The sequence below is a fragment of the Mesocricetus auratus genome, unplaced genomic scaffold (assembly GCF_017639785.1).
Source record: "Mesocricetus auratus isolate SY011 unplaced genomic scaffold, BCM_Maur_2.0 Super-Scaffold_100018, whole genome shotgun sequence".
Taxonomy (NCBI): domain Eukaryota; kingdom Metazoa; phylum Chordata; class Mammalia; order Rodentia; family Cricetidae; genus Mesocricetus; species Mesocricetus auratus.
The window spans coordinates 49071655-49085237 of record NW_024429199.1 but is presented as its reverse complement, the minus strand read 5'-3'; the positions used below and the strand labels follow the sequence as shown (position 1 = coordinate 49085237).

General features: G+C 49.7%; 1 protein-coding gene across 1 annotated transcript; it reads left to right on the top strand.

Moving 5' to 3' along the window:
* The first annotated feature begins 9771 nt into the window (after positions 1-9771).
* Positions 9772-10288, top strand: LOC121132846 (non-histone chromosomal protein HMG-17-like). Its single transcript, XM_040728283.1, has one exon. It carries the CDS (start codon positions 9854-9856, stop codon positions 10124-10126), a length of 273 nt encoding a protein of 90 aa, XP_040584217.1. The 5' UTR covers positions 9772-9853; the 3' UTR covers positions 10127-10288.
* Positions 10289-13583: the final 3295 nt, after the last annotated feature.

Below are 13583 nucleotides of genomic sequence, written 5' to 3'. Positions count from 1 at the left end.
TCGCTCTGGGTATTGGAGAAATGCATCCCTTAAGCTGCTCCCCTGTTTTCCTGTCCTCAGAGAGGCCAGGCATTGCAACAGGGGACACCAGCTCCCTCCAGAGGGAGGGATGAGTTTCCACTGATGTAACCAACCACAAAGCAGAGTAAGGGGTCTTGATGAGGGACGTCCTTCTGTGTATATGTTTATGAATAAAGCGCTGTTGACTAATAGGGAAGCAAGATAGGTGGGGCTAGGGGTCACGGAGGATTCTGGGAAATGTAGTCAAGAGTAGTGAGTCATCACCGTGTGACCCCTGGAAGAAAGAACTGCAAGTCTGGCGTTCTCTGAAAGGTAAGTCCTTATAGAAATATGTATTAGTAATTATGGGTTAATAATTAAGCCAGAGCTAGCTGATAAGAAATCATAGCAAACGGTCAACAGCTTCATAATTAATGTAGTGTCCTGTGTGTTCATTTGGGACTGATGCGGCTCTGGGACCAGGCTGGTGGGAAGAATGCTCGTTACAGGGTCTTCTTACTGTTCTATGCCACACGCACCAGGATGGCAGATGAAGGGGAGCTGGGGGACTTCTTGAGGGACAGCAGGGTCTCTTAGAGCATCAGACCCACATGTTACTATGCCCATGACCCCAGATCCTTCATGATAAGACCCACCCTACATTCTTGGGTTCTCTAAAATGTAAGTATATCATGAAATAGAAACAAACATCTTACAATTGGTGCAAAACAGAATTCCTGTGTGCACAGATGCCTTCAGGCCAGTGAAACAGGGCCTTAGTGACATGCTTTTTCCTCCTCCTCCCCCCTCTCCCTCCCTCTCCTCTCTCTCTCCCTTCTCCCCCATATATCCTCTGCTTATCTTCTGTCTTTCTGCTTCAGGCAAAAAGCTTTCTATGGGCCAGGGTCAGAACCAAAGTACTGCCCAGGCGAGGGACACCGAGGTTCTGCTGTGCCCAGGCTGTCTGTGTTTTATGCACATGTGGGTGACAATTGAAAGTCAAGTTCCTGGATAATATCCAGAGCCACAGCAAGGTAGTGAGCCATACAGATGTGAGACCAAGCCAGCCAGTACATCCCTCTCGTTCCCGGTAAGGAGACAAGCCAACTGTTCTCCAACTGTGTCCTGTGGGGGTGATTTGAGTTCTGGGTCTGGGGTGAGCCCAGATACGCCCTATACCAACATTGTCCTTAGAGTAATGGGAGATAAGGGCCAGGCTCCTGGTATGGAGTCCTGGCCACTGAGTGCCTGCAGGGTCACCTCCGACCTCCCTAGACCAGGGGAGGTGCTGGATGAGTTGTACATGATGCAGTGTTCCAGTTGGATCCAGAGCTTTCTGGAGACTGTGTGGCAGGATCTGTAGGCGGAGAGACCTCTGTAGACTAAGCTGAAAGACAGTCACACCCACAGTGGCCACCTGACAGTTTTCCCTCCATCTGGGGGGGCTGACGCCCAGGGAACTTGCCTTTGCGCAGGCCTGTGGTTGACTCTCCCAGGTCTTGACATCTGCCCCCTCCCATTCAGCTGAAATCATCACACCGTGGTTGCAGATCCCAATGAGCCATCCCAGAGCTGCTTCTCCCTCCTGCAACAAACCCGTCCTGCAACACCCTGGACGTCCCTGGCTTGAGTGAGCGACCACATGGACACACCTTCTTGTCCCCGTGCCAGGTTATACAAAGCAATGATTCTATGCCACAGGCAAGACTGGTCAGGGTAGTTGGCACTGGAGATATACCTCCGCCCTTGCTCGGGGTTCACGGGCTGGGCCTTTAGACACCTCCCTTTGTTTAATGGTGCTATAAACCACTGACATCTGGACATGTTCCGCTTATTCCCTCCAGCCAAGATTCACCCCAGCAGGAGAAATGGCCAACTGAAGCTGTCCTGGTCCTTGGCTATTTGCATAAAGGGAGCACTTCGTAGAAGCACCCAGGAGCACGTGGCTATTGCCAGGTCTTCCAGTCTGCAAAGAGTCCCAGAAAGGAGCGTGATAAACAGACAGTTAACGCTGGGCGTTGGTGGCGCACGCCTTTAATCCCAGCACTCGGGAGGCAGAGGCAGGCAGATCTCTGTGAGTTCGAGGCCAGCCTGGTCTACAAAGTGAGTTCCAGGACGGCCTCCAAAGCTACAGAGAAACCCTGTCTCGAAAAACCAAAACCAAAACAAAAACAAAAACAAAAACAAAAACAAAAAAACAGACAGTTAACTACCTGATATCTCCAGTACAAAGGGCAGACGTGTCCTAAGAGGAAGGCAGAGGCTGCACAGCTGCTACCCGAAAAGCAAGGAGCCCCAACAGAGGTACACTGCTTTGTGTGGTATAGCTGGACAGGGACAGCAACCGAGAGACAGAAGAGATTCCTGATAGGGAGTGGGCTGGTGTCTCCTCCCTGTCTTCAGAGAGCCTTCCCAACAGCACCCTCATCGTCTTCAGTCAAGCCTAACTCACAAATCTGCCCATGAGCCTCTTCCAGGCCTGCAGCTGTGATAGAGACTGTGTTCAGGTCTCTGTCACAGGCAGCCAGGTCCAGCCCTCAACAGGCTCAGGATGCCCTGTCAGAGTAGATCATGGGCAGAGGCCAGCTCAGTCACTGTCATAGGATGGGTGCCCACCTGGCTCTGTCCCAGAAGGACCATCCTTTGTTTTCATGCCCTGGACTGTAACAGTGATGATGGGCCCCCAGCACCCAGCCACTCGGTTAGGTCAGAGTCCCTGGGGAGGACAACAGCTGGGAGCTGAGCCTGTGCTCTCTCTTCAACACTGTGTCCTCAGCCTCCGTCTCCAAAAGCACAGGACCACACACACACACACACACACACACACACACACACACACACACACGGTAGCTGCTGTGCGGCTGCTGAAAGATGGGCATGGAAGGAAGGGTGTCATGAGCTACAGTCATGAGCTGTCTGTAGCTTGTGAGATCACATGGACATTAAAATGGTCGTTTGGGGGATAGGGAGATAGTGCTATTGTAGAAATATTGCCCGCCATGTCTGTGTTTGACCCAGAAGTACAATAAGTAAACACTGATGATAGATAGATAGATGATAGATAGATAGATGATAGAGAGAGATAGAGAGATGATAGACGACAGATACATACATGTATACATAAGTGATAGATGGACGGAACATACATGATAGAAAGATAAGATGATAGGTAGATGATAGATAGATAGATATAGGAAATGTGTGCATTTGTGTGTGTGCGCACACACACGTGCATATGTGTATAAGCATGGAGTAGAGTGAACATCATCCAACCCCACTGTGCACAGATGGGAGGGCACACCTATGTGGATACATTTTCCACACATGCAGGGTCCCCAGAGGAAACCCACAGGGGTTACAGCTCTGAAGGCCGGAGATCCAAATGCAAGGTTATCAGCAGGGACCCCCCCTCTTTCTCAACCCTCGAGTGCCTAAGCGTTTGTGTCCCTCCAAAACTGACCTGTTGAGGTCTTTGCTCCAAAGGAGATGGTATAGGGAAATGGACTTTGGGGAAGTGATTGGTTGGGTCAAGGGGTGGAGCCCTGATGGGTTTGACACTTTCATAAAAGGCTCTGGGGGTCTCCCAGCCCTTTCCACCCATGTGTGTGAGTTTGCCTGGGAAGTAGCACTCACAAAAGTCCACTGTAGCCTTGGAGCCCAAGAACCATATGAAGTCAATGTAGGCTGCTTCTAAGCTACCCAGTCTGTAGACCTGAGCTGTGGGTGACCAGGGGACCGAAACCTGACACTTGGTAAGGACTGTGGCACATGGCCACAGCATTCTCATCTTTTCCCGAACTGTTTAATGGCTGCCTTGTTTCCTATGTCCTCAACCACAACCACACCACATCCCCTCTTTGGTCCTTTTCCTCCTACAAGGAGACCCTCGGGTTATGGGATTGGTGCCTTCCTTCCTCTCTCAATGAGGTCCATTAATAGATGCCATTGGGTTAGGACTTTAGAGAGTGGGGATGCTGGGTGTTGAGTTTCTGGCTGAGACAGAGGGCGCTGGGCTCCCATGATTCAGGTAGACGTGGAACAGTTGTATAGACCTAGCCACTGCGAACTGATGCCTCTGCTTTCGCTTTTTGGCAAGGCTTTCCACCTCCAATCTGCAGCTTGGAGAAGTGGACCTGGGATGCAGTAGGGGTTTCTAGGTAATAGCATTTCACTTTGGTCACCATGAGAGTAACAGTCCAGAGAAGCTCCCTGGGCACAGCACACATCCACCAAGCAGGCACCCACCACTGTGCCGCCACAGGTATCCACTGCTGGGTCACAGGCCTCCACAGCTGGGTCGCAGGCACCTGGTGGGTTTCTAGTTTGGTCCAGCTTTATTTTCTTAGCTTCTCTATTGACACATACAGAATTGCCCTCACAATCCTATTTCTGGAGATGACTCGGTTGGTAAAGCACTTGCCATGCAATCATGAAGACCTGAATTCAACCCCCAGCACCTGGTACCTGTAATCTGGGGAGGCAGAGACAGGAGGGTCCCGGGCCTCACTGACCAGCCAGTCTAGCCTAATCAGTAAGTTCCAGAATTAAGTGGGCAGATCTCGAGGAATAACAACAAAGATTGACATCTGACCTCCACATACTAACATATACACATGTACCTTGCCCCCCCCACACACAGGTGTACACACATAATAAATAAATCTGTTCTTTATAGATAAAGCAAACCTGATGCTTTGCTTCTGTTGAGCAATATTAAAATTGCTGTTTGAAGTAAATCTGAATCTTCCCAACCATACACAGGCCTTTAGCATCCTACCCATGGCTACGGCTCAGACACTACGGGATCTGTGTTTCCTGCTTTCCACATACATGTGACAGGACAGCACTGTCCTGCTTCCCATGAACAAAGCATGCACTGACAGCAGACAGAGCCTGCCTCCTTCCATCATGTGCCTCTGGTTTGCAGTAGTGATGCCTTCTGTCCTGGTTGCCATAGTGACAGGTGAGCTGGAGCCTCCCATTATCGATGCCATATTGACTGGTCCGCGACATTCTTGAGACATAGCCAGGGTTTCCCTTTACCATAGCATTGGGGTGTGCAAAGTGGCCCGGGCAGATGGTGCAGATCCCCCATACCATGGTTCTCACTCCCCTGCAGCCTCAGAAGATGGGGACTTAATCCATGAAGGAAGGGCTGAGCAGGGCTTCCTTAGTTTCCTCCCTACCCCTCCCCCACAGAATGGGGTAGCCTGGATGGAAGACATAGCCAATCACCCCAGAGTTCAAGATTTACAGCAACACAGGTAACAGAGTAGAAGCCAGTGACGTGCCCAGGGTCACCTAGCAGATGAGCGAGGGACTACAGAGCCAGGAGCAATTGGAGCCACTTGTATGACTCACCCCGGCCCTGCCTCCCACCACCACCACCGGCTACTGTGGCTCGGTACAGGTGGACCTAGGCACCTTTGCGTCAGGAATGAAAATACTGGGGCTTACCTCTAGGAGACTCCTACTGAAAAAGCCTTCTGGAACTTTCCAACTGCTAAGGGGTGGTGACTCTCAAAAGAAGGTGTGCAGTGCTCTCCTACAGGAAGAGAAAGCATATGGATGCTAGCACCCCAGCTCTGAGTTACTGGACACAGGGACTGCAGCTCCTCTGCCCCTGCCCCTCCCCCGAGCTACATGCATGAGTGTTTTCTTTCCCTTAGTGTGTCAGTAATAACATAATAGAGTACAAAGTGATGGACTATATTACATTTTATTTTTAAATGGAAAACACATTTTCCCAAGCCAAGTGTCTGATGTTGAAGGAGCATGCCAGCATGGCTGCTGTGTCTGCTGAGGTTCCTGGGGGGGTCCCCTGCTTCTGCGGCTCTCTCCAGAGTGAATCCTTTCTCGGCTGCATCGGTCCATGTTCCCTTTCTAGCTTCAGTCAGTACCAGATTCAGCCCCTTGGCCAGAGGCGTCCCTGCCCACTTCCACAAAAGGATTTAAAAACGTGTGAAACAACTGGATTCAAAGCTGGACTTGGTTAGAAAAGAGTGATTTCTAAATCCCAGAGGCTGAGCCAGGGCCCGCGAAGGCCTCACCCTGCCAGGCTGGGTGGGGCCCCAGCTGTTGAGAGATGCTGGAATCCTTGGCGACCACGTCACACAGTGGAAAAGGAGATTTCACTGTGAGTTAGCCTTCTGTGGTGCAGGGAACAGAAAGTGTAGGACCACAACACTCTCAGGGGCAGTGTGGAGAGCAACTATCATAACGGTGGGCTGGGACCGGATGCCGCTCCTCGGGGCTAGGCAACTTGGGAATCCTGCCAGCCTAGTTGATGCGATTTTCCTAGTTTGGCAAACAAAGATGAGGGTAGAGCTTATTATATAACTTTAAAAAGAAATTGAAAGACAGTGGTTTATGCATTTCTTGAAGAACACCAGTGTCATCTTGATCTTGGTCATCCATAACGATAAACTTCCAGGTCTCAAAAACACACACATCCCACGTTGTAGAACATTGAAATAATTCAATTGCTGCAACCCGATTTACAACCCCCAAAGACGCATACTTTCCAGTCTTTGGGTAAAAAAAAATGTTGGGAAGTCTTAATGCTGACTGTACCAAGCCGATCTCTTCTGGGGTTTACTCCAAGCAGGGCGGTGGTTGCCTGCTAGCCCTGGGCTTGTGCCAGCAGCCAGGATCTACATGTGGGCACAGTTTCCATCTACTTTCACAATTACCTCTGGGAGGCTTTGAAGCCCCAGAAAATGTCCCTAAGGGCTTGTCTGAAAATCCCGGTTTTGCTCAGCCCATCTATTTTCAAAGGTGGCTGGGAAAAAGATATGTGTAAGTAAGGCACCTAGCGATTAATGTGCACACCTGGCCCTGCTTTTAGCACGTTCCCAGTGATCGCAGGGAGTGGCCCCCTCCCTGAGTGAGGCGATGACCAGGGGAAAACTTAGGTTTTTAACTCCATCTCCTTCCAGAGCTCCACGCAACCTTTTAGTCTCCTTCCTTCCTGAAGGCCGCCCCGAGCCCTTGGCCTTCATCAGCGCTAAATAACCCCCAGAAGGGGACAAAGACAGAGAATTGCTGCCTGATCCCTGGAAAGAAAGTGGTTTCTAAATCCCAGAAGCTACATACTGCTTGGGGACTACGAAGTAGTTCAGGCTGTCCTAGAGCTGGGTTGTAATCCCCACTTTAAGTGATTCCTTGTGCACCCTGAAACTCTGCCCTGGAAGAGCAGAGAAAGGAACAGACCTGTCCTAGGCTCTGGGCTTCTCTTCATCACTTTTCTTTGTGAAGAGCAGATCTTCCTGCTCACCTCGAGCAGGAATAGAAATAAGAAATGAGAAAGTCTTACCTGCAACCCTCAGGACACTGAGGATATCTGAATTAAGATGGACCAGTGTCTGTGAGTGCCCGGAAGTCCCTCAGATGGGTTAAAGACAGGAAAATATGCTCTTCATCACAGCCATCAACCTGCCAGCCCTGCTTAGCCTTGCCTGCCTGATGGCCAGAGGAGTGTCTTAACCACGAACTGGCATGAGCACCTGGGGTGGCTCAGGCCAGCCCAAGTGCCCTCATCCTCACAGAGATTGTCACCCATGCAGTTCTCTACCACTGGCTGTGTAAACTTGGGCCAGGTGTAGCCTATCTTAGCGCTGCTGCTGTGACTGCACGAATACCAGGAAGGTTTGCTTTCCAGTGCACAAACACAACTCCCCTCTGTGTGCTGGCTTCTCAGCCTTAGGAAGTCCTGGAGATTAAGGTGCAAGCTAAGTGTTTCCCTATAAGACTAAAGAAGCCTTTCAGTTTGAAGAATGCTGGTAGTAAATAGAAATGTTTTACATGTGATGTGATTCTGTGAATATCCCTGTCCACTAGGTAGAGACTCCATCTCCCTGAGAAGAATGGGGTCAAAGGGACCATGGAGCAGTGAAGTCCAGCTACACTGTTGGCCCCAGCAGAGGTGAGGGAGACATCTGTCAAAGCAGAAGGCACAGAGGTGAGAGAGCTAAGTATGCAGCAGGCCACGTGATCAAACACCACAGTATGTGTGACTGACAGATGAGCAGATTGTACCTGATGATGTGTGAAGTGGGGACTCAGGAGTGGGAGATTGGTGGATCGATCCTTGGGAGAGCACATCCCCAGAACCTCACCCTTACTCCGGACAAGAGCCCCTGGTTGGTGATCCCAATTCAGACTCTCTCTCAGTCTTCAAGGTAAAGACTTGAACCGGTTGATCCTTCCACTCCTGCTTGGCTCAGCCCAGAGCATGATTTTATAAAGATAGAAGGTAACGTTTTACTCTTGTCCATGCTGTTTCTTACTGGGGAGGAGGAAGTTGGTTTACTAACAAAAGCAGCAGTCCTAGACCAGCAACAGTGTTTCTCTTTAAGCCAGCAACAATGTTTCTTTCTAGGTCAGCAACTGTGTCTCTATCTAAGCCAGCAAGTATCTCTCTCTAAGCTAGCAACAGTGTTTCTTTCTAGGCCAGCAACAGTGTTTCTTTCTAGGCCAGCAACAATGTTTCTTTTTAGGCCAGCAACAATGTTTCTTTCCAGGCCAGCAACAGTGTTTCTTTCCAGGCCAGCAACAATGTTTCTTTTTAGGCCAGCAACAGTGTTTCTTTCTAGGCCAGCAACAGTGTTTCTTTCCAGGCCAGCAACAATGTTTCTTTCCAGGCCAGCAACAGTGTTTCTTTCCACAGAGCCGCAGACATCATCCATTTGTCCTTGGAGCTTCCTTCTTTCTCTTCAGTAGCAGACATGTCACAACCTCCACTGCCTCAGGGCTGGAGACACTGAGAGGAAAGCTAAAGACCATGCTTTGTCTTTTCATGCTCCTCCAGTCTAAGGAAGGAATGATACCCACGCTTGCCACAGGCTCGAAGGCCAGGCAAAGGCTATCAGGGAGCAGACAGAGCCTGCTGACCTGCAGGTGACACAGGCAAAGGACACCCGGGCCACAGGGGCCAAGGCTCTACTTTCTGCTGCTTGTTTATTGACCTGCAGATTTAGACTCCCACAGAGATCTCCATTTCTTAAGTTAAACAGTCAATTAAACAGGGCAAGCTGAAGAGCTATGCCGGTTAACCATTAAACCTGGAGAGGGGAAATCAACCCACTCCTGCTCCCTCTACCATAGCACTACGACCTATGGGTGTGTCTTAGTAAAATGTCAGCATTCTGGTGATCATCTATCCAGATTGGAAAGGCAGAACAGGCATGGCTGTATTCATGAACCTCAGAGGAGAGCCATGTCCATGAGCCTGCACCCTGAGCATCTTCACCGTTCTCTTGTCCTTAGTGACAGTCAGTAAAGGAGGTTTGTGGGGCTGGGGAGGACTCACATGCACTGATCCCAGGATGAGGAGCTCTTTTACCTGCCCCAGGGGAATTATTGGGGGAGTTCTGAGCCACAGAACAAAGTTTAAAATGTAAGAGACAGATACTCACAGTTTGAAGGGACAAGGACACTTGGAGTTTGGGACTGCAGTATCCATGGGCCACAGAGAGGAGCCCCAACAACCGCCAGCCTTGTGAAACCAGACTGTGACAATAAGAACCCTACAGAGCTGACAAGACTGTCACTAGTGCGGCACAGAGAGAACCCCAGGGTCCCCCACTGCCTTTTCCTTCGCAGACTCGTCATGACCAGAACAGTTAGCACGGAAGCAAAGTCCCCAGAGAATGTCTTTCCAGGCTATATGGAGGCCATGTACTCAGTTCTGAGTCATGGCTTCTACCAAGTCCCTGCACTAGCCAGTGTAGAGAACTGATCCCTCCATCAGAAAAAGAAAACTCGGAAGAAGCAGCGAGAACGACCCCTGGAAGGACCAAACCCGCGCACTGCTGCATCCCCGCGTTCAGCGCCGACGTCCCCCGCCGCTGCCATGCCCAAAAGAAAGGCTGAAGGGGACACTAAAGGAGATAAAGGCAAGGTGAAGGACGAGCCACAGAGAAGATCTGCAAGGTTGTCTGCTAAACCTGCTCCTCCAAAGCCAGAGCCCAAGCCTAAAAAGGCCCCTGCAAAGAAGGGAGAGAAAGTACCCAAGGGGAAGAAGGGGAAAGCAGATGCTGGCAAGGATGCAAATAATCCTGCAGAAAATGGAGACGCCAAAACAGACCAGGCACAAAAAGCTGAAGGTACTGGAGATGCCAAGTGAAAATGTGTACATTTTTGATAACTGTGTACTTCTGGTGACTGTACAGTTTGAAATACTATTTTTATCAAGTTTTATAAAAATGCAGAATTTTGTTTTACTTTTTCTTTTTAAGCTATGTTGTTAGCACACAGAACACTTCATTGTTTTGGGGGGAAAGGAACATGTCTCCTAAGCTGGATTGATAATAGTGATGGAAAACATCTTTTCCTGACAATTTAGAAAGTCTCCTCTTGGCCTAGGAGAGACGTCCTGGTGTTGACATATGTAGCCACCATGGCAGAGAACGCCTTGTGTGGGAAAACTCTAAATTCATTTTTATAACCTCTTCCCCCTGTACCATCAACATAGACTTAACTCCCTTAAAACCAGAGACCTGTTGGAACCTAACCCCCCAAAATTGGTTTTGCTGGTCTATTGGGCAATCTGGACTTTGCGGTGAAAATGATAACCTCAAAAGAGCAGCGCTCCTTTTATATACAAGATTGTGGATCTTCAGATTGATATTTCTGCCGTTTTTGTTTCATTTCCTGAAAGTCAGGGTCGGCTTGTGAAAAGTTGTTAAACAACATCCTTAATGTGAAATGTCAACCCTCACTCTAAGCTCTTCCCCTTTTCAAAACATTGAATGAAGACCGAGTTTTATAGTGGCTTTCTGATTTTGGTAGTCCATACAAGAAGGGAGTTTGGAAGTTCTTGTAAACTGTTAATGATTGTCTGCCCATGTCCTGCCTGAAAATACCATGATTGTTTATGGAAAATATCTTTAATAAAGCTGGATCGGTTTGGCTTGGAAAAAAAAAAAGAAAGAAAAAGAAAACTCCAGAGGCTGGAGAGATGGCTCGGCCGCTAATGGAGGACTGCTCTTGTAAAGGACTTGAGTTTGGTTCCCAACTAATGACCGCCTGTAACTCCAGTTCCAGGAAAGGTGGCACTACTGCCCCCTTGGGTACTTGCATACATGTACACATGCATACGCACATACATACACACAATTAAAACTAATACAATTGAGTGTAAAAAAACATAGAGAAGGAAATCTCTGTAACTTCAGAGATGAGAGAAGTAAAAGCAATCACTATAATACTCCCATGCTGCTGTCCCAAACACAGACAGGACCTGATCTAGAGCCCTGGACCTTGCCCAGGAACAACCCTCAGGGGCAATGCCTGCCTGCTGTTCCCACAGCATACCCAGCCCCACCTCCTGGCCTTGAAGTTGAAGATGGAACCTGTGCAGGTAGAATTAGCACACACACAAAGGAGCCGGGCGATTAACTAGTTTGAATGGAAGATGAGAAGAGGAGGAAACAGAGCAAATGCTGCCGCCATGGGGCCTGTGGTTAGAGCCACCTCCCTGAAGACAGCAGGCCTCTGCTGCAGGCCCTCCTCTGGGTAAACAGGGGGCTTAGAAGGAGTAGCTCCGCCCACTCCGCCCTGCTCAGACTTGCTCCCTCCACAGAAGAGCCAAACGCAGCGGTGCCTCCCGGATCACAGCTAGGATGGGAATCCAGCATGTAACTCATCATGACCAACCGCGTTCTATTTCCACGTGGAACATGCTGCTTCACTCTCCCACATGAAACTATTTTAAGGTAGATTTCTCTTAGGCTTTGTGCATGGAAGAGTCTTTTTCCGCACATGGCTTTTCTTAGAAAAAAGAAAATGCGACCAATCTGGGGCTTGGGTCCTAAAAGAGAGAGCTAGAATCCGCTTGTGCTTCATCTGCACTGAAGTCTTCACCTTGAGGCCCTCCCTGCACAGGCAGCCAAGCAGTTAACCTGTTCCATGAGAAAGAGGGGCTGTCTTTGGCAGCAAGCACAGCCCTTTTGTAGTAAGATCTCTTATCAGGACCCACAGGAGGGACGTGAATGTGCTGGTTTCTGTGGCTTTTAAAGTGATCCCTGGATGGAAACTTCTCTGGAACGGCAGAGCTAGAGTTGAAAAGGTAATCAACTGGATGTTTCCTGAAAGACATTTTCTAGAACAGAAGTGCTTTCAACTTCCAGAATGGTGGCTTTGCAGGGATGCGCACAGCACATACAAATCGCCCTGAGCATCCGGCCACACCCCTCCAATCAAAGGTGGGCCCAGAGCAGCAGTGCTGGTCTCACACCAGGGCCTCACTCTGACTTCCTCTGGGCCTTTGTGTTAGCAGCAGGCAGAGTGGCTGGGAAAGGGGCACAGGGAGAATGATTCCAGCACACCTGGGAAAGGGGCACACGGGGAATGATTCCAGCACACCTTCCGACGGACAAAAGCTCTTCCTTCACAAAGCAGAGGCCAAAAAATCAGGTCATTTAAAATCAAGCAACTCCACATTGTGGGGTATGGTATATTATTCCTTGGACAGTAAATCCAGAGACATGCTCTGACCTCTGCAGCCACCACCGATGCCCTACTTAGGTCATCTTATGTCTCAAGGGCCAAGGTTGGTTGGGCTTCAGTCTTAGCCTACAGAGGGACACACATGCCCGTCATCTCCCACACCGTGTGGAGAGACACCATTGCGCAACTTCTGCTTCTCCACTGCTGCTGTTGGCCATGACAGCCACGGCCCAGCTCTGGGGTACCGACTCTGCTGGGCCTGTGAGAAGATTCCACTGACCCATCTGGCCCCATCCCAGTACGGGAAGCGGATGGTGCTGAGATGTTTAAACTGAGCAATGCTCTCTCCTCACCTCATGGGCAGATTGTCTCCTCCTTCTGGTGTCCTGGGTGCACGATCCACCATAAGAAATCCCTACCCAAGCCAGGCTGTGGTAGCGCACGCCTTTAATCCCAGCACTCGGGAGGCAGAGGCAGGCAGATCTCTGTGAGTTTGAGGCCAGCCTGGTCAACAGAGCGGGTTCCAGGACAGCCTCCAAAACAATACAGAGAAACCCTGTCTCGAGAAACAAACAAGCAAACAATAAAAGAGAAATCCTACCCTATAGCCTGACTGTACCTCACCTGGGTGGGCCAGAGACAGCCCCGGCTCTTCTAAAAAAAAAAAAAGAATCCCACCCACCTTGCCAGTCTGGTGGATACATCTAGAGTAAGAGTCTACTCAGTCATAATCAGAAGGCAAATTGCAGGGGGTGTGAGTGGAATGTGAATTATACTCTTCACTGGCAAGAGGGCACAAGACAAGGTAGATGCCTATTCATCCTTCCCCAGAGACTGTTATGAAGATCACGAGACAGATCGCCCATTTAGCATGCCCTGGATTGTTGGTATGCTGAGATGGTTGGCAGAGGAAAGCAGTGGCCTTGGTGGCTAGTCTCTCATTGGCATTCAGACTTAGGCATGGCACCCACAAGCCTATGCTAATGAGATAGTGGAGGTCTTCTGTCTGGCCGGTGATGGAAAGGACCTGTTCTTTGCCTTCTGTCGCTGTGATTAAGCATTCCAACCAAAAACAACTCAGGGGAGGGGGTTATTCCAGCTGACAGTTCCTGACACCAGTCCATCCTGAGGAA

Excerpts from the sequence above, each read along its gene's own strand:
- LOC121132846 (XM_040728283.1), top strand. The coding sequence starts at position 9,854 with ATGCCCAAAAGAAAGGCTGAAGGGGACACTAAAGGAGATAAAGGCAAG.